Raw genomic sequence first — 19040 nt, 5'->3', positions numbered from 1 at the left:
GGTTACGTGCGCGTATGGGCAGGTACGACAACTTGCAGAAAGTTAAGAAAGTTACTCGAGTCAAGGGAGAAATTGAACGCTGGATTACTTACGTAATACTCAGTGCAACCACAGCGGCTCAAGCAATGAAAGTCGTTTGTAGCTGAACCATTCATAAGCTCATAAAGCAGAGGTGAGTACTAGTCCGTAGTAAATCCCCCTCTTTTCAACATCACTCCTTAACATTTATGGCAAACCTTCCGCAGACACCGTTCAGCTTCAGAGCTGGGACTCCCGGGGGCGGCTACACGCTTTGGCCAGGAGTCAAGCGTCGTGATAACGATGGTGATTCGAGGTTGGACGTAGAATCGCGGGACAGCTTCATCAGAGTCAATGGTGCCTTGCCACCCACTAAATGTATGTCGTGTTTTATCCCACTGCGACAGGGTCTCATATTTCATTGGTAGATCATCGGGTTGCAAAAGAGATACCACCCAAGAGGCCTCGAAGGACTCGCCGGAGAAATTCGTCCCCAGAAAATTCCAATGCCAATTCAACACATACGCCCCTGGTCCCATCCGACCTCAACCCACCAGATTTCGCTTCGAATGGCAATCCCTTCCTTGACCCTGGACCGCAACTTCCTCCACCACCTTCGGACGATATTGACCAATTTCTCAGACTCCGTGATGGCAACGATTTCATGTTCGTCGATGATAAACCTAGTGGTACTCCCCACGACAATGAGGTTGGCTACAACCCGTGGGGCGGTACAAGGGAAAATAGCCCAGTTGACTATGCCTCGTGGGGCGGCTTAAGCGATTCTATGCATGCATATGTACCAAGCCCTGGTCAGGGGGACGAAATGACTGTCGATTCTGCCGAATGCACTGAATGGGATGGTATACGTGGTGCGAACGGCGGTAATCACCAAAAGCTGCCAGAAAATACGTCGCATACGTTAACTGAAACCGACCCCTCCATTGAAGCTCGATTGGAAGGCGCTGCCCGTACTGGGCGTGGCAGTCCAGTCAATGCGACCCCGCAGATAGCTCCTACCACCAACGTTGGGGAACAGTCCTCTAATCCTCCGATCGCCCCCAATCCACCAGACCTTCGCGACAAAGAACACATCACTGCTGCTGATTCAGGCACAGAAGGGGCCAGCCTGCTTCCCAATGGGAGTCCCAGTGTTCATCTGCCGCCCGGGATACCACAGCAAGCTAGGGAACCAGTTTGCCTTGAAGACGCTGGCCGTGCTGGACATGGCAGCCCAGTCAACCTGATGTCACAGAAATCCCTTACCGCAAACGTTGGAGAACATTCCCCCACCCCTCCAATTGATTCCAATCCACCACACCATCATGACGACGCGAACCCAGCGATCGGCGTAGGTTCCAACGCAGAATGGGACGGCCTTCGTCGGAATTCCAGCGGTACTCCCAGCGTTCAGGTGCCGCCTCTCAATCCACCGGACCATCATTACGACGTGAACCGCAATAAGAGTGCAGCCATGGTCGTAGACTCCAACGCAGAATGGGGCGGCCTCAATCGGAATCCCAGCGGCACTCTCAACGTTCAAGTGCCGCCTGAGACAATGCAGCGAGTTGACCCTCCATCTCACCCTCCACTTGATCCCAATCCACCACACCATCATGGTGACGCGAACCCAGCGATCGGCGTAGGTTCCAACGCAGTTTGGGGCGGCCTTCATCTGAATCCCAGCGGTACTCCCAGCGTTCAGGTGCCGCCTCTCAATCCACCGGACCGTCATTACGACGTGAACCACAATAAGAGTGCAGCCATGGTCGTAGACTCCAACGCAGAATGGGGCGGCCTTCATCGGAATCCCAGCGGTACTCACAGCGTTCCGCTGCCGCCTGAAGACGCCGTCGATGCGACTGCTGGCTGGAAAAGAGTCACGAAGCAAGTTCGGTTTGCGGACCCTGGCCGTCGCGGCCACGACAGTCCCGCCGTCAAACCAAGTGGGTGGAAAGGGTACACCACTAACGTTTGGAGTCAACTGTCTACTTTCCCTCCCGATTCCAATCCACTCAACGAACATCGTACAAACATGGTCGTTGACTCCGACACAGGACGGGGTGGACTACAACCCCATGGAGGCTTGCCTACTCCTCCCTCAACCAAATCTATCCCCCCCACCACTGAACGGGGTGGCCTACCACCGCGTGCTCAACAATTGACCTCCGGTCGTTCCCATCAGCGGAGGAGGAATGTTGAAGTTGAAGAGGTTAGTGATAGCGACGACGGTAACCTCCATCGTGGCCGACGCGACAATCGTGCTGCCAATCTCGACATGCAATGGGATGGACTGCGAGGGTCGTATGACGGCTTATCAACTCCCGAAAATGGTCGCGTCAGCGGTATCCACCATCGCCGCGTTACCAAGAACACCCCAGTTGAAGACGCTCGCGATAGCGATAACGGAAGCGACATGTCTCTCGAAGACTCTCAACGTAGAACTACCCCCAGGAGCGAGACAGCCGCCAATGATTTGGTATGCGATCTCCCCTCTATGAACTTTGAAACTTCATCAATGTTGGCCTGTCTTTTCGTAGGATTACGTCTACCACAGACTTATGCAAACACCTGTAAGTCACTAGACGTTTGTTGTGCACCACATCTTAAAGGTTCCGCAGGACACACCAGCAACATATCAAGACTTAGGTCGGGTGATAGCACTCACCAAACAGCTACCCACGCCCTCGCCAAGTCCACGACGTCGCGGGCAACGCCAGTCTGGTCCCAAGGGCGGACATTCAGACCAAGGAAACGACTCCGACGAAGAAGACTTATGCTTTGACCCACGCCGCAAATCCTCCTTTCTCAACCGTTTACATGTAAGCTAATGATTTGCTCTGAAACCTCTATGATTTCTGAACTGGTAACAGGATGATATGCGTGATTATTGCGATATCACGCTTCTAAACTTAGCAGAACGACCAATCGCAGTGCCAACCCCGCGACAAATCGACGATTTTGCTAACAACAAGCAAGATGGTCCAAGGCTTGAAGCTTTTTGCTTGGACCTCGATACTACCCGCTGGAGGTCTTCTCTCTGGAATAAAGCGGCAAGTGTACTTGTTGCAGAGGAATTCATCAAGGAGGATGAATACGAATGCAAGAACAAGAAGCTTGTCCGCAAGGCCTTCATGACTCATCTTGCCCAGCTTCGCAACCGCTTTCTAGCTAGTGCCCACGCGGCATTACCTCCTGATGAAGCCACTACCCTGGAGCTTGCCAGAGCGGCCAAAAAACTGCGACAAGAGAATCGACGTCGAGCAGTGAGTAATTTTGATCTCTTTTTTGCGCCCCCGATGTTGAAATATTGTCACCTTCAGCTTCGTCAACGCCGCAGTGACGCTATCAAGAAAATGCAGTTCAAACTTCCGGCCGGAGAACAATTGGAAAAATTGACGCTGTTCGAGGGCATCATTCAGCGCATGTCTCATGAGGCGATGAGCGGGGATGAATCCGACAACGATATGGGTGTATACGCCGTGAAAATTCCGCCTTGGCGTTCAAAAGACCCGAAAGTTACGAAATGGTTTTCCACACTCGACGGCCTCTACCTTTCCACCCGGTTCACTACAGCTGACAAACCCAAGAGCGGTCCGTTTCCACACAAGAGAGTGAGGACTGCGAGAGCAAGAGTTGACCACGAAGCCTCGCCTCCTAAAGGACTTCCCCGGAACTTTTATGACGAAGGGTACCTCCTGACACTCGATGAGCAAGAAAGGGAGCAGCTGGTGATTCGGAATGAAGTCGATCTGAGGTTCCCGCCAAACCTAGAATAGTAAGTCTTTGGCACAAACTCACAGGCATGGTGCTCAACTTTACTTCAGCAAAGCGGCTAGATTTGTCGTCGTCCATAGCGCCCATCGAACACCACTACCCCGAAACCACCCTTCGCTCCCGCCAAACCCCAACGTCTCCATGCCAAATTCCAACGACTCCAACCAAAGTCACCATGCTTCAGGTTCCAGGCAACACTATCGACGAAGAAGTTAGCTACAACCTAGTGTCGCTCTGTAGGAAGTATTTATCCTATATACAAATATAGTCGTAGTCCAACAACAAGCCACGTGGAGAATCACTAGCACTTGTTTAGCCATATATAGTCATAGTTTATTTGCTGCGACCCGCGAGCATGGGCCCACAAGCATGTGCGTCTCTGAGACTTGACCATCAACGTTCAACGGTCAATGCATTATGGTCAAGTTTGAGCCACTCAGGTCTATATACTCTCATATAAAAGCAACCGCATCGCACCACACCAAGCTCACACATCACCATGTTACACAGCGCCGCCACGTCATTTCTCTCATTCTGTTACATCACCCTCGAGTGGGTGTCACAAACCTCTGTATTTCCCGGGACAACCACCCTATCCTGCATCCTGTACTCTGGAACTACGCTCTTCCCCCGCCAGAAAAGCCAGTTTCTTGCCGCAATTCTGATCTTGATTGTAGGCCTCTTTTTCCTTGCTTCGGGGTCCGTGGCCAGCCTTTTCCTTCTGTCTTCCCTCTCCTCGCCATTTTGCAGCCACGGCCGCTTTCTCTCCGCCACCACCCTTTGTAATACTATATCCAGTTCAACAGACGCATTCATCAGGCTGTCGGGATTGTCAAAGGAGCTGGAGCAGCATTCGACACAATTCCAAGGATACGCCTCCCAGGCAGCACCGTTAATCAATAACTTGACCGATGTCTACATAGAGACGAGGAAGATCCTGCTCCTTGTCGATGCCAGCCAGCTTCCTTCGAAGGAAATGATATCAACTTTGCTCCTCCACAACTCGAATGACATCATGCAATTGACAAAGAATCTCGAAGAGCTCCGGGTTGTGATACAGGGTGGATCTGATCAGTGAGCTATTTATGTATTAAACTGAAACATCGGGGCTGAACAGATCCCATAGGATCAAGTCCCTTGACAGATATGTTGCAAGAAGCGCGAGCCCCCTCGCGAAGTGGATAGGATCCGATTCAGCCTTCTGCACTCTAGCTGTTGCCGCCATAAGCACTCGTGTGTGTGTGGCTACACCACCTGCTTCCACCGTTCTTGAAGACATCGTCTCTGCATTCCATTCGCTGTCCACACGCGTCGCATCAGCATCACTATCACTTCTGTCTATTCTCCTGCGCATCGACACAAGGTTGCTTGACATAGGCAAACTTCTCAACAATGACGGGGGTTCTCGCCGTCAAAGCTACGAGACACTTTTAGCTCGCCTCTGGAGTTTCTTGGGAGGCAATAGGAGCGAGTTAGCAAGTCTCTTAGCTGATCTGGACACAATCCATCAGGCAAGGATCTATGTTCTGGCCGCGACACGTTTCAATTTTGATACCCTTCAAGCAGTTGAACGGATGCGCAATCGAGCCAATGGGGGCAGTATCGGAAACAATATCGAGGGGCTGAATACAGCCGTAGAGATTCTGCAGAATTCAGGCCTCCTTATTTCTGAATCACGCCTTGTAATGTAACATGTACATATATCATATTATTATCAGAGAACTCAAATTTGACATTCTACATTGTGCTGCCAATCCGTCTTCCACTCCTCTCCGGGATTGCACAACCACCACACCCTAACACCCTTGCCGCCACTCCCTCTATATAGACGCCAGCAGGTAACCTCGGACGGGTTTCGTGCACATAGTTCAATACATTGAAGACTGGGTATTGCTGCAAATAGGCGATGCGAAAAGTCTTCTGAGCATGCCCAACTTCCGCGGACAAACCGAAGGCACTCAATGCGTGTCAATAGAAGGGCCGCGACTGTTTCTGGACGATTGGTTTTATCAAGGGGTTGCAAGTCCCCACGCAGCTCCCAGCAAGTTATGTTGGGCATTAAGGGTGCATAGCGTACAATTGCCCGTTCAACAAATGGTGTTGAGATTGAACGCACGCCCTTGAATAATGACTTCGACCAGTAGAGTTCCCGGCGAGAACAGGTCATCCCTTCTACTCGCAAGGCAGCAAGCTGTAGGGCAGGAGACAACCTCGACGCGATGCGAGTGATCTCAAAACAAAAGGAATTGACATCTCCCAAATGAAAGGAGAGAATATTGGGGCAGGCCTGGAGGATAAAGGCGAGAGAATCGTGGAACAGCGAATGGTCGTTGACGAAGATGGAGAGATGCTGTACGTATTGTCTTCTGTGCACACCTGCGTGACGCATGCTACCGAGGAACGATGCGACTGGGCACGGCAGCCTCTGTTTTGATGATCGAAGTTTGACGCAGCGATAAAGAAGGGGTTCTGCAATGCATTTAAACGCGGTGGACACGAAGAGGAGAGTATGCCATGTCTGAGCGTCCGCTTCCTGGAAGATGGACATGAGGAGTTCAGTTGCGAGTGGAGGTGCCATTCAAGAATCAAGCAAGGAAAACACTTCTTAATGAACCCAGTCCATATATTTCTCTGTTTAGTGATATAAAGGACAAAGAATTGTCGATTATCGAGCGCTCGGGTCTGTTGTGTGCACGATGCCATTGTGATTGACTCGATCTCCACGAACGATCATGCTTGATTCCAATACGTAGAATACGAGATTGAGGTAGTTCTAGCCCGGTTCGCAAATGTGTCTTCAAGTTTTAAGATCATTGGTGCACAGTAAAGCCTCCTATCAATCGACACGTTATTTTCCTATATCCTAATTTGGGTATAGGACACAGTACTTTGAATTCTCGCTTCAGCTTGCCACAGCGGAGTTTGGATGTCTTTGAGCCACTCCATTCAGTTATATTCAAGGATATTATATGTGTTTCGAAAACCGTTCAACAAACCCGTTCCATGCACCAGCGTACATGCCAAGCCTGCAACGGACGTCACGTCGGGAGTGCATCACAGAGCAGCAACAAGATTGGCAGCGTCAATGCGAGATCGATTTCGCGTCCAACCCCCGTTCGCCCAGGCAAACAAAAGGGTCTCCCAGCTGTGAGGTCCCCAGTTATCCTCTCAGAGACTCTACCCCCATCCTTGTCCACGAATTTGGGTGACAGCTTCGCAACTGCACAAACCCTTCCGGCCACGCTCTTCAATGAATCAATGGAGCCCACCACCCCGTTGCTGACAAACATCGTTCTTCCTTGCTCATCTTCGCCTATCCTCGTCCAACCCTTTCATTTACCTGTTTCAATCCCTATCTTGTCCACCACATCGCTAGACAATCTGCCTTGCAATGTCGCGATCTGTGAAGACAGCATCACTGAAGAACCCTCAGACACGATCTTGCCTTGCGTTGACAATGGGATCGCTTTTGAGGACTACCTTTTTCCAGAGCTCGAGATACCATCCCCCACCAACACGAACCATCCTGACATCAGTGGGCCTCATGTTTCCTCAGAGACGAATTCGGAGGCAGCAACCGATTCCCCTGTTATCTCGAGAAGCTTTGGTTATCGCTTGCTTGGTAACTACTTTCAAGTCCCTTGACCTATCGTTCACTAAACAAATGTGATTGTACTAGTTGTTTATTGCTTGACGGCCGTTCTATTTGCATCAATCTTGTATTTGAGCTATGCCACAAGCCAACACAGCGAATGCCCATCTAATAACCGTCGCGCACGCATGTTATATAGGGCTGCCCGTTCGCGCTCGCGCTTCCGGCCTCGAAAGTAGGCTTGTATCATACTTAATCGCTATCGAGTACATTTGTATGATGTCTGTGTTGTGTATATACTGGAACTTTCAATCATCGCGGTGGACAAACCAATGGCTACATAGGAGCAATGATCTATGACTTATGCCCAAATCCGGGTATCAGTCGAACAACTGGTTATGACGCGGAGACGCGGAGCCTGGTATTGAGCCGCAGATACCGTGCCTCGTTGCATTGCCCAGTCTTGTCCCCCGGGAACACGTCGGGGATGTGCGCGATGGGGATGGCCTGCTGAACCGTCAGCAGCCCTCTTGGACTCAAGTACTCCGTGCCCAGCTTCTCATTCTTACCATCTTTAGCTTGGGGAGATCCTTCCCATCACACGGTCGGTAACTCATAAGACGAAGTGCAACAAATTGAATGGGATGTCTTCCTAGCTATCTAATCGCCGCAGATTCGATTGCCCTCCCTTTCTTTTTCTTCATCAGTCTGTCGCATCTCTCAAACTTAACGCCTGCCAAAAATATCTGTGGAAGGCGACGCTCGCTCGAGCAACGGCGACGGGGCTTTGGCGAACCAGACGCAAGAAAGATGATGTCGTCGTCGCGCCAATTTTACCTTCCCGCCATGGCTTCGCACAGCGATTCTAGATAAAACTTCTGTTGGGTCGAATGGGTCAATGCTCGAGGGCGTTCGCCACGGATCTGGAACCTGAAGGCGGACATAGACACACAGGAGATCTCTCGGGGCTTTGATTTGGCTGGGAGACTGCCCATCGAGCCGATTCATCATATCATTGCCCATCTTGACGATCGTAGTCGGGCTCATATCTTGCGCACAGTCTCTCTGAATCATTGCCAGGACGACTTTCATCGATGTCTGTCTTTCCTCTACTTACTCGACAGCACCACATCTCTACCAAAATATCCGTAATCTCCACATATTATTGAAAGGCATCCCCTCAACCTCTTTACATTGGATTCCAGATTGCACTAGCCGCTTTACGAACGTCAGTGAACTACACCTTGACGCCGACTTGATCTCGGGACCGATATTTGGCGTATTATCTGACTTCGGTATTATGTCCCTTCTTCCCACCCTACGCCTGAAACATTGACGAACCGAAGCATTAGCAGAAGGATTTAATATTCGAATACTATCTCCGTGTATCATCGGTGTATTCGTCGTAGGTACCAGTGCAGAAGTCGTTGTGAGTCGAACCTTCCCTTCAAAGCGAGGATTCCAAAGGAACATTCTCCTAGGAGACAATGCGTACAAAGTGGACAGCGGCCGCATCATGAGGAAGAGTCGAGGTGATCAGTCGCTCTCGACCATGGAAATGGCACCGCATTGTTCGCAGAAGCTCCACATAGTTCGTTGGCCGTTAAGTCCGGGAGCACAGGCGACGCGAAGTTTAGGTATTTGCGAGCAGTTGGATCTGCGACAATTGGGGGTAATTAAGTCGCGCTCTATCGTAGCCTTTGCAGCGGGACGACCTACCCATGATGAACGAAAGACTTGGACGGTTGAATAAGGCCAACGGCGGGAAGAGAAGGGGATTGAGCGGGTGTGTAAGGATATTGGTGGGGGGATGGAGCTTGTTCAGAAGGTGATGAGGGATAAAGGTCAAACGTCGGATAAGGGGCTGGTTTCATTAGATAGATGGTGTTACGTATGCTAGCGCAAACTCACCGGAGTTGTCAAGAGGAGAGTCGGATGCGTTCGAAGAGTAGGAACTGGTGGTAGATGAGAGACGTGTATGGTGGGCGTCAACACACATTGCGTCGTCCGACATAGAAACGTCCATGTCTGGTTCGTAATTAGGGAAGGGGACCAGCTTCAACTGCTTTGCGTTCTAGTGGGAAGTGACATGAGCAAGTGTAGTGTGGTCAAATATGAGCAACAGATAGGCGCCGAAACTCAATGTTCAACCATGATCACTGCATCCGCCATTCCCGTTGCGATCACTGAGCTGATCATCGCATCTGTTCGTGTTCGTGCTCGTATTCGCCGTCGCTTCGCTCACTGACTACGCACTCATTCAAATTCCAGGGACTAATGTACTTTGGGTCTCCGGACTGCGGCTGCTTTGACAACTGCTCCCCTCCTACTACGCCTTGCGATGCCTTGGCTCGACCTTTGCCCCCCAAAGCCTAGTCGCACACGCCATACCAATTTACGTTTCGACATATTGGGCGAACTAACCCCAGAATGTCTCAACCTGTCCGTCTTTGAGTCCAGAATGGGCCCTCGTGCGACGATTGTATCATGCGGTAAGCGACCTATTAGCCCTGACACCGCGATGCGCTGACATATAAGAGGTGGCCCAACACGTAGTTTCGACTACCAATACGAACCACAGTTTCCCGGACCAGCGACATTAGCGAGGTACATCCCCCTTCACACCAACAACCACCCTCGTGCTCACAAACCTTCTCTGCGGTTTCAGTCTCAATGGGTGTACAGCTTTCCTTCTACGTCCACCTCTTCGAGGTATTTACTGACGTCCGACCATGCAGTCATACGTCGGCGACTACGTCTTCATCAAGAGCCTGTCCGAGCACAAGTTCCAAGCCTTAGTCTCGAGCTACACCAAGGGCAAAGACGACTGGTACACCCTTGGCGACTTGTGGTGCCCCGAGGACGACAGGTGGTCGCGCTTGGGTGGGAGGTGATCGCCATTAGGAACGCGGATGACACGCAACGCGTGGGGTACTATGAGTGCATTAGGGGGGCGACGATCTATATTACCGTCAAGGCTATCGACAATATCGAGGTCGAGCGCGTGACGGATCCCGACGCTCCTCCCCATGAGTAGCGTGGTATCTTTCGTTGAACTCGGACCAAGGTTTAGGAAATGAGGCGAGAATTAATGGCAACCGCGCATTCCGAGCACGTGCCACCAATTCCGACCTCCGAGTCGCCTCGCTCATCTCCCCCTCTCTACTCCCGCCGTCAGCCTTGTACGCCCCATCCCTCCCGTATTCGATCTCGACATCCCCGACGCCCTTTACCGTAACATACACCGTAACCCGCTTGATATAGATGTGAGCACCCATGCGCCATGTATCCTTGCCGTCTGTGCAAACAAGAACATCCCACCCCCGGCGATTCCAGCGGCCCTCTCCGAACGAGCTGCGCAGGGTGAACCACGCGTTGTTTCCGCCCTGGTAGCTCGAGACGAAGGCGCGGAACACGCTGCTCGCCGTCGACCTGATGAGGACACACTCCCCGACGTCCGGCTGCGAGTAGCACGCGCTGTAATGCCATTCGGGAACCATCGCTACCGCGTCTGAGCCCCACGGATCGCATTCGAGGCACATGGCCAACGACGGTAAGACGAATTGCAGGGCAGCGCATATCGACGGCGACGGCGACTGGATACTGTACCAAACGAGTACAGACTTGGCGAAAGGTTAGGGGGCGTGCTCGTTTAGCGTATCGTCTTGCATGAATCCCCGTACACGAGTTAAGCCTGTGAGCGCACCCGATGCTTCATTACGATGAAGGATACCGAATTCGGCCATTCGAACAGGGAGTTCTTTATAGCTGGGATCCCTCGAATTGAAGATAAGACAGTGCCCAGGGCAGTTCATGGGTTTCAACCCCCATTTCTCCTTCTCGACAGGCGGCCCTCTCGCGGGACCCACTGGACCTCGTCCAGCTACGGCAGATGGGCGGTGTGTTCCAGATGGAGGGGCACCGCTGGCCGCACCTCCCTGCTGACGCGCGTCCGAGCCACGATGATGGAGGTGATAGACCGCTGCAGATCGACTTTGTGTCGCATGCGCCGCTTCCGCCGATAGCGCTCGAGGAGATGGTCGCGCGTGCCGTACGCGTCGTCCCGCCGCGGGAAACGTATATGCTGCTGGTCGAGATGGAGTGCTGGCGGGGTGCCACCTCAGATGGCTAGTGGTGCTGGCGATGATCATTCGAGCGTCGCCGCTAGTGTTGCTTCCAGTGTTGCGGAAACCTCCAGTGAGGCCGATTGGCTGATGGCTGCGATTGCGGAAGGCGAAGGCGAAGGGGAACATACTCGGGCAGCCACGGAGATAGAGGGCGAACCTGATCACGGCGACGACGGGGATGACGACGAGTACGGAGAACATCTTCATGTCAGCCAGATCGTGGAAGCGGATCCCATGATGACCAGATTTCAGACAAGCCGCCCGCCGGCAAATTGTTGCAGGCCGCTTCTGCGGAGCCTACGCTTTTGGATATTCCGGACGACGGAGAGGCCTCCCAGGAGAGCTCCACTGTGATCAACGGAGGCGACTCACTGCAGGATGCGCAACCAGAACATATACCAGAGCCACCTCCCTCGCCCGCATCCAACACTCTTCCGGCTTCTAATTCGGCAGATGACGCGTGCAGGCGAGATGCTTAGGATGCGAGAGTCGTTTTTGAAAGAATAGAAGAGGATTATTTGTAGCGTAGATTGGTCACTGACTCCTCCCCAATACTGAGTCCACAGTATGACATGCTGAGTAGACGAAGCCTTCTATCCTCTACAGCAGCACCCAAAAGCAGAGTAGGTAGGCGCAGAAAACGCGGAGTGGATCCAGCTCTTCGTAGGGCAATGGATCGAATTGTTGCACCCGGTGTGTGAAGCCCCGTCGACAGACCTCGTCGTCTCCCTCGTCGTCTCCCTCGTCGTCCTCCCCGCCCTTGTCGTCTAACGTGATAGCTACCTCCAAAGCACCGCCATTGGGACCTTCGAATCCGTATATTGTCGCCGAAAGTGTTCCAAACGGCGAGGTAGATGCGTCACTGGGTAGAGGATTAATTAGGACATTGATCTATATGCTTGGGACACGTACACGACGACGACGTTGTCCATAGCATACTGAATCTCGAAATGGCGGACCAGCGCCGTCTCAAACGCGAGACGAGCATCAGGGAGTGGGATACCAGGGGAGTACCAAGCGCGCATCTTGACTGGATGATGTGTTAAAGTGGTTGAAGTTGTTAGTGGTGGCAATGGTGATGGTGATAGTGAGGAGGAAATGGTTATCGCAGGGACAAACGAAGTCATACAGATATTATACAGATATTATATGAGCAAGCCAAACCAATGTCTGGGTAGAGAGTGTACGTTTAGAGGAATAGATACAGTTGGATTTGTGAAAGCCATCACTTCCCCAAACTAAGTTGGAGCGAGGATCCATCAATCAATTGCGACCTATACCCAAATTAGGACGTAGGCAAATAACGATTGATAGCACTGAAACGCTGGGGTCACTGGAATCGGGGGCGTCATTGGCGGCACTGGGATCACTGGCGGCACAAAGATCACTGGCATCACTGGGATCACTGGCGTCACTGGCGGCACTGGCATCACTGGCGGCACTGGCATCACGAGGGTCACGAGCGGCACTGATATCAGGAACGTCAGGAGCGTCACTGGCGTCACAGAAGTCACCGACATCACTGGCGGCACTAGTATCAAGAGCGTCACGATCCACGAGCGGTATCAAGAGCGTCACGAGCGGCAGTGGCATCACAAAGGTCACTGGCATCAGGAGAAACGCTGGTATCAGGAGGGGCAGCGGCATCACGAGGGTCACGAGCGGCACTGACATGGCAAGTGCTGCACTAGGAACACCAGGAACACTGCTAAGGGGACTTTGCTCTACCAGCATGGGCGCCATTGGGATCGCTGGGACACTGGGGAGGGATACATACATAGTACTATATCAGTATATAGGGCCCTGAGGAATTCATGACTCAGTAAAAAATGTGCATAAGAAGTCTTCAAAGTATGAAGCATTTTGGAGGGTGAACGCGATCTCACCGACCTATGCCTTAATTTGGAAGGTATCTTAATTTATGTCCTTATATGGGTATAAGCCACGTTGCGCCCCACCCGGTCGCCACTCAGTGGCTCCCCGGAGAATTATTTCTCAACTATTATTGTCATATCTTCTGCCCAACTATTCAAGTATATCTCGTGTATTATTATAGCATACTACTCACATATTGCTATCACATATTACTTGCATATTTTTATAGCGTATTTCTTGCATATTATGTTTGAATAATGATCGTATAATTGTGACATATCTGCACCGGAAAGTATAAGATCAATACCCCGTACATTATGGGATTCTCTGATAAGGCATAATAATCAACTATTATGCCAGATAGTGGCGGGGTAATGTTGTCTAAATTATAAAATACATAGCTGATTGAATCTCTAATAAATACTTGATCTCCGAGATAATATAATGAATGCAAATTAACAAAGGGGATACGCAATAACTACAAAATGAATAGTGTATACATTATTCAATCAATTCCCAAACACTACAAAGAGTATTGACTGCGTAATGAAAGCGGCAATAGACGCTCAATATTGGGTAAACAATGACTTATATTGTTTGCTTACTTACACGCCCAATACCCAATTAATATTCAATCATTACGGAGTAATTATGCTGACCTGGGATTAGATATTCTCAAGATAAGGATTGCCTTTGTTTAGCATTATGCTCGCATACTGATTGTGAGAATATATATGTGTTACATTATCTATTCTTTGTCTAATGTAAATAGCAATATGGATTTATTATCAGGGATAGTTTCCACGTAGTAATTACATAGTAAGTGCTACATTATCCCATCTTGCACGCTGTGAGGAGAGGGTTTTACAAGGCCAGAGATGACATCGCCATTCTACAGGAGTAAAAGTTAGACAATGTGCATGGTATACCGAGCTACATACCATGGTAACTCCATGGGGATTGACATAGATATATCCAACATCAACAGTTGAGGCTCCTCGCTTAGTAGTAGCAATGATTAATCTTTTATACAATCAACAAGTAAGCGAACTCACCTTTCGCTTTGAAGCTTTTGAGGCTGAGAGTAACCCTTTATTCGCCTCATTATGAGCCTGCTTTACGATAGAAGTTGTCTTGCGACTGTTAGATGCTTGAGAGCTAGCCCCTGCAGGAGTGACCATTCGCTGGAGGATTTGGACAACAGCAGAAGAGGACGATGTCATTTTTAATAAGAGTAGAGTTTTTTTAGAGAATTGAAAAGAGAGAAGGAAACAAAGAGTGACTGAGAAACGATTTGAACATATGACAAACATGTACAAATTATCTACTCCTATTCATCAGTTTCAGTTGCCCCTGCCCCACTCCCACTCTCGACAAGACCTAGGATTTCATCTCCACCGTAACAGGTACCACTGAGAAAAGGTACCTTACCCATGGAAGTGAGTGTACGATAGACATCGCAAACCTTGGAAGAAAAAGTAATGGCGATCCCAGAGTTTTCTGCACCGTACGACCGTGTAGTTCCATGTGCGTTGTTGGGATTCCAGATGACAAGACTGGCAGATGCAGCACGTACTGCAACCCGCAAGCCAACATCGACAAAACTGCTGCCTGCAGATTTGTCGGCAGAGTCATCAACATTGTCAACATTGCGGTTGACAATCCAAGACGCAGCCCAAGGGCAATATGAAGCGTCTCGGTGCACTGGACTGTGAAGTAATCAGAATCATAAAGAAACAGCATAGTGAAATATAACTCACGCAGAATACCCACAGGAAATATATGCCTCCGGAGGTGCCCGGGAGCATGTAGGAAACATATAGTCCTTATCTCCCAGACATAGACGGAAGCCGGTACCTATAAAATCAGGCATTAGAAGAGGTCACATATAAGCAAATAGATGTCACCTGGCCCAACATTCTGGGTAGCAAGATGAGGCAATTCCTCTTCCTCAACATACTTCACCATTGCATCAGTCACCTCGGTTGGGGCGTATGCACTCAGAATAGACCAAAAGATGCTAACAGCACCAATAGCATCAGTATCGTGAATCTTCATGTCTTTGTTGGACAAATTCTTGACGAAAGACTTGGCCCATCCTAGGACACGGGCGTGGCGGGGGCCAAGGTTCATGCCAATCTGAGTCAAATTGCCCTCATGGTAGGGCTATCAAAGAATCAGACCAAATCAGTCATATAAGTGATGATAAACTTACACGGACATCCCGTCTGGCCCAGCATGCATAGTCAATGACAGCATTGAGCCATTTATAGAGGTCTGCAGTCAACTCGCTGCCTTCCCCAATGCCATGGAAGACAACGAGTTCAAGCTTAGGGCCTTCACGCCGACATGGTATTAGTATTTTCTCATTGTAAATGAAGTTAATGACTCACATTCACGTGTACCAGACAGGAATATGACATTCTCTGCCGGAGCAACGGTATAAAAGCCCATTTCCTCATCAACAACCGCTTCCCCTGTGCCCTCCATGCCACGGATGTCTGACATCCAGGTACGGACCTTGATACATGGGGTAGCATCACGGGTGCGCCATACAATACGCACAGAAGTGTCACCTGCATCGTACCTGGAGATATAATCAGCAACACTCAAGGGGGCTCTACCCCTGATCCCCAGATCGTAAATCTACACAGCTCAATACATAGACATGTTAGGAAGCAGAATGGTACATACCAGATGTCTTTTCTCCTGATGAGTAGCCTTCCCATCAAGTGCTGCCTGCAGCAACTTAGCTTCCCTGTTGATCTTCTTCAAGTGAAGACAGATCTGGTGCCCTACTGAGAGTCAGCACCAACAGGAAGGACAAGCTTGGTCTGAATAACATACCTATTGTTTCAGGGCCAAATACCTCACCCTTTAACCCCTTCCTGATGATGTCCTCCACCTACAGCCTGATTAACCACTATTTTCTGGCAACAAGAGTAGGTAGAGCTCACCACATTGAACCCCTTCATGTTGTCCTTGAATGCACCTAGACAATCCTGCAGCAGTTTCGTCTTATCACACAAATCCATGGGGGTGAGATGAAGGAACTGATCCTCCATTGATAAGAGTATCTGACGAACTACAATCATATAGTCAGCTAGATGAAACATCTAGAGACAGACAAAATGCCTACACTGGTCAGTGTCTTGCTTATTGGCATATTTCCTAGGCATTTTGATGTGTGATACGATGATAGATGAGTGTTGGAGCTAGAGGTAGTAGCTGCTGGCTGACGAAGACATGTGACTCATATTTGGGTGATATATTTTAAATATGATGAAGAATATTTATTGTCAGTATAGCTGAGTTGGTGTATCTCTTTACTCTGAATAAGGTCGGACTGCTCACTACGAAGCTCTGTTCAATTCCTGCTAGTTGCAGTTTAATTGCACCTGTAATGATCATGTGATTCATGCCCCTAAAGCACCAGGTAAGTAATGCACAATCTTTCTTATCATTAGCTTGAGGATTTTGTTTTTTTTTCCTCTTCGCAGTATTAGTCTGTAGATCTATTTCATTCTAGCCAAAGCCATTGTTTAGGCTTCACCCATGTATAGCATTGTCTGCATTGTATGTAATCCCTGCACCCAAAATTCAGCCCTGGGCCTCCAGATAGCATCAGGCAATGCCACAAAAATGTCCTTTTTACCCCGCTTCCCAACCCTCAGGTTTTCATATCCTGGATATTCACTGCTCCACTCTTCAGGACATATTCCAAAGCCCTGAGGGAGGAAGCGATTCTGATGGATAGTGGCCAAGGTTTCAGCAAATACTGCACCACCATTTTCTGTAAAAGGAGACACTGCTTTCGGTGCTGCCACTATCTTGGGGAGGAAATTTGCAGCATATTCAGCACCTAGAGTCTCCTCAAATGCACCCCATGTATGCTGTTCTTCATCATCAGATCCATCAGTCTCTATATCTGTCTCCTCATCACCGTCATGCTGTAGGTGGTTGTTCTGGACAGGATCTGATGGGGTCTCAGCTGAGTTGACGCCATATGCTGCAGTGATCTCCTCTGGTGGAATGTTGTCACAGTCATCATGGTACTCCCCATGCTGTAGACGACCAGTCAAATGCAAATCCTACATATAAATAAGTTTGCTACCTCACAGACAGTTCAATAGTGGTGACATACATTAGGTGAATTGTCATGTCCTCTCCCCCCTATTGGATGTGCATTCCATGTTGCTTGAAATGATTGGCAATCTGTGTTGATATCGTTCAAGAACAGAACATGGATGAGCCATAGATGGTGGGGATTATGACGGTCGAGCTGATGCTGGTCTTCTAGCCGCTGGAAAAATGCCCGCCATTGTTGTCCAAATTGGGTACCTATTTCTACCCACAAACACTCTACACGTGTATTGCGGGTTGAACTAAAACCACTTGATTAGTAAACATGAGCAGAGGTAATGATGTCGACATACGGTCCCCAGATAAATGAGCCACGGTTTGCACCCTTGGTAAGAATCATATAAACAGCAATGCCCTTATTCTCCCGTCCACGGTCTCCACGTACACGCGAAGGTTGTCCATGATTTTCAACTGCTTCCAGGAATACACTTAGGGCAGTATCGGCACGATTGTTATCACTGGCACGTAAGCCTGTAATCTAAATGTAGGTGTTAGTTCAATAGAGCAGTTTATAAGTTCTGGTACTTCACCATACGGCTATAACCATCTACCACACCGAAGATGACAATTCCCCAATGGATGAGCTTGTGATGGCCATCGATATGCCAGAGGGCATTTGGACGGGAAACTTCATAGACGCGGCGCTTGATCACTGTCTGTTGCTTTACTTTCTGCCCTAAACCACTAGCCCGTTGGAGTGCCTCCGAAATGCGGGTTTTTTGAATACGGAGTCCTTGGTGGGATAGAAATCCTTGCAGGTAACGCAGGCCAGATGTTGGTCGGACCTCGCGGGATTTCTGTACAATGGTGTCAAGCTCGCCATTAGTAAGCTTGTCAAACTCATGGTGGATGTTGTGTTCTTTAAGTTGAGTATAGAGTGTTTGTCGGCTAACATTCAGGAGACGGGCGAGTTTTGCAATAGATATTTTGCGACCACCTTCCAGAGCATTGTGCAAGAAGTCGGGATCAATAACCTTCCGTGGGCGTCCACATGCACCACTGGAAACAATGGATACTGGCTGTGGTACCACAACATTGGTGTCCTCACTATATAGTATTGTTAGCATGAAGTCTTGAGATAGAAGTGAAAGACTAAACTGGTTGACTGCTGTAGTATGAGCTCTGTCAAGTTGGGCGATCAGGAACCCAACAGATGAGGTGATGGAATGTAGCCATTCCAGTGGAATACCCTCCTGCATTGCATGTTCTTCCATAGCAAGCAAAATTGGAACACCATCTTCTATTAGCCTCTCTGAGTGGAATCGTAGACGATTAGCTTCAGCCTCTTGACCAAGCAGTTTGTGAGCAGCAAGGTATATGAACTCGATGCGATTGAAAGCATCATACACCCCTGGGGACCAGGAGGCCTGAGTAGGGTGGGGGGGGAGAGGTGGCAACGACATGATGTTTTCTGTAGATCCAGAGATGAGAACTTGTAAAATAGACAGCTGAGCAGACATACTTGTGATGTAGGCGAGTTAAAATACTCTTGATCGGTTGATGAGCGA

General features: G+C 49.6%; 9 protein-coding genes across 9 annotated transcripts; 2 read left to right on the top strand and 7 right to left on the bottom strand.

Annotated features, from left to right (window-relative positions):
* Positions 1–227: 227 nt before the first annotated feature.
* Positions 228–5486, top strand: PC9H_010146 (uncharacterized protein; the record flags this gene model as incomplete). The annotated part of the gene is made up of 10 exons (XM_036779640.1): positions 228–396; positions 447–1373; positions 1665–2497; positions 2559–2591; positions 2640–2840; positions 2892–3284; positions 3342–3796; positions 3846–4006; positions 4473–4869; positions 4922–5486. The coding sequence occupies 10 exons, from the start codon at positions 228–230 to the stop codon at positions 5484–5486; spliced, it is 4134 nt and encodes a 1377-aa protein (XP_036629029.1).
* A 3437-nt stretch (positions 5487–8923) lies between these two features.
* PC9H_010145 (uncharacterized protein) lies at positions 8924–9413 on the bottom strand (the record flags this gene model as incomplete). Its single annotated transcript, XM_036779639.1, has 3 exons — positions 8924–9044; positions 9107–9251; positions 9299–9413. The coding sequence occupies 3 exons, from the start codon at positions 9411–9413 to the stop codon at positions 8924–8926; spliced, it is 381 nt and encodes a 126-aa protein (XP_036629028.1).
* Positions 9414–10365: 952 nt separating this feature from the next.
* Positions 10366–10929, bottom strand: PC9H_010144 (uncharacterized protein; the record flags this gene model as incomplete). Its single annotated transcript, XM_036779638.1, has 1 exon — positions 10366–10929. The coding sequence occupies one exon, from the start codon at positions 10927–10929 to the stop codon at positions 10366–10368; it is 564 nt and encodes a 187-aa protein (XP_036629027.1).
* Positions 10930–11511: 582 nt separating this feature from the next.
* On the top strand, positions 11512–11993 carry PC9H_010143 (uncharacterized protein; the record flags this gene model as incomplete). The annotated part of the gene is made up of 2 exons (XM_036779637.1): positions 11512–11721; positions 11772–11993. 2 exons carry the CDS (start codon positions 11512–11514, stop codon positions 11991–11993), a joined length of 432 nt encoding a protein of 143 aa, XP_036629026.1.
* Positions 11994–12114: 121 nt separating this feature from the next.
* On the bottom strand, positions 12115–12539 carry PC9H_010142 (uncharacterized protein; the record flags this gene model as incomplete). The annotated part of the gene is made up of 2 exons (XM_036779636.1): positions 12115–12376; positions 12427–12539. 2 exons carry the CDS (start codon positions 12537–12539, stop codon positions 12115–12117), a joined length of 375 nt encoding a protein of 124 aa, XP_036629025.1.
* A 238-nt stretch (positions 12540–12777) lies between these two features.
* PC9H_010141 (uncharacterized protein) lies at positions 12778–13257 on the bottom strand (the record flags this gene model as incomplete). Its single annotated transcript, XM_036779635.1, has 1 exon — positions 12778–13257. The coding sequence occupies one exon, from the start codon at positions 13255–13257 to the stop codon at positions 12778–12780; it is 480 nt and encodes a 159-aa protein (XP_036629024.1).
* Positions 13258–14215: 958 nt separating this feature from the next.
* PC9H_010140 (uncharacterized protein) lies at positions 14216–14612 on the bottom strand (the record flags this gene model as incomplete). Its single annotated transcript, XM_036779634.1, has 3 exons — positions 14216–14281; positions 14331–14390; positions 14445–14612. 3 exons carry the CDS (start codon positions 14610–14612, stop codon positions 14216–14218), a joined length of 294 nt encoding a protein of 97 aa, XP_036629023.1.
* Positions 14613–14719: 107 nt separating this feature from the next.
* PC9H_010139 (uncharacterized protein) lies at positions 14720–16424 on the bottom strand (the record flags this gene model as incomplete). The annotated part of the gene is made up of 8 exons (XM_036779633.1): positions 14720–15098; positions 15150–15246; positions 15297–15555; positions 15605–15726; positions 15783–16035; positions 16084–16184; positions 16237–16294; positions 16347–16424. The coding sequence occupies 8 exons, from the start codon at positions 16422–16424 to the stop codon at positions 14720–14722; spliced, it is 1347 nt and encodes a 448-aa protein (XP_036629022.1).
* A 507-nt stretch (positions 16425–16931) lies between these two features.
* On the bottom strand, positions 16932–18992 carry PC9H_010138 (uncharacterized protein; the record flags this gene model as incomplete). The annotated part of the gene is made up of 4 exons (XM_036779632.1): positions 16932–17480; positions 17534–17774; positions 17826–18010; positions 18063–18992. 4 exons carry the CDS (start codon positions 18990–18992, stop codon positions 16932–16934), a joined length of 1905 nt encoding a protein of 634 aa, XP_036629021.1.
* Positions 18993–19040: the final 48 nt, after the last annotated feature.

The sequence above is a fragment of the Pleurotus ostreatus genome (genome assembly GCF_014466165.1).
Source record: "Pleurotus ostreatus strain PC9 chromosome Unknown scaffold_7, whole genome shotgun sequence".
Classification (NCBI taxonomy): domain Eukaryota; kingdom Fungi; phylum Basidiomycota; class Agaricomycetes; order Agaricales; family Pleurotaceae; genus Pleurotus; species Pleurotus ostreatus.
The sequence above is the reverse complement of the archived record's forward strand: the minus strand, read 5'-3'. Positions and strand labels throughout refer to the sequence as shown.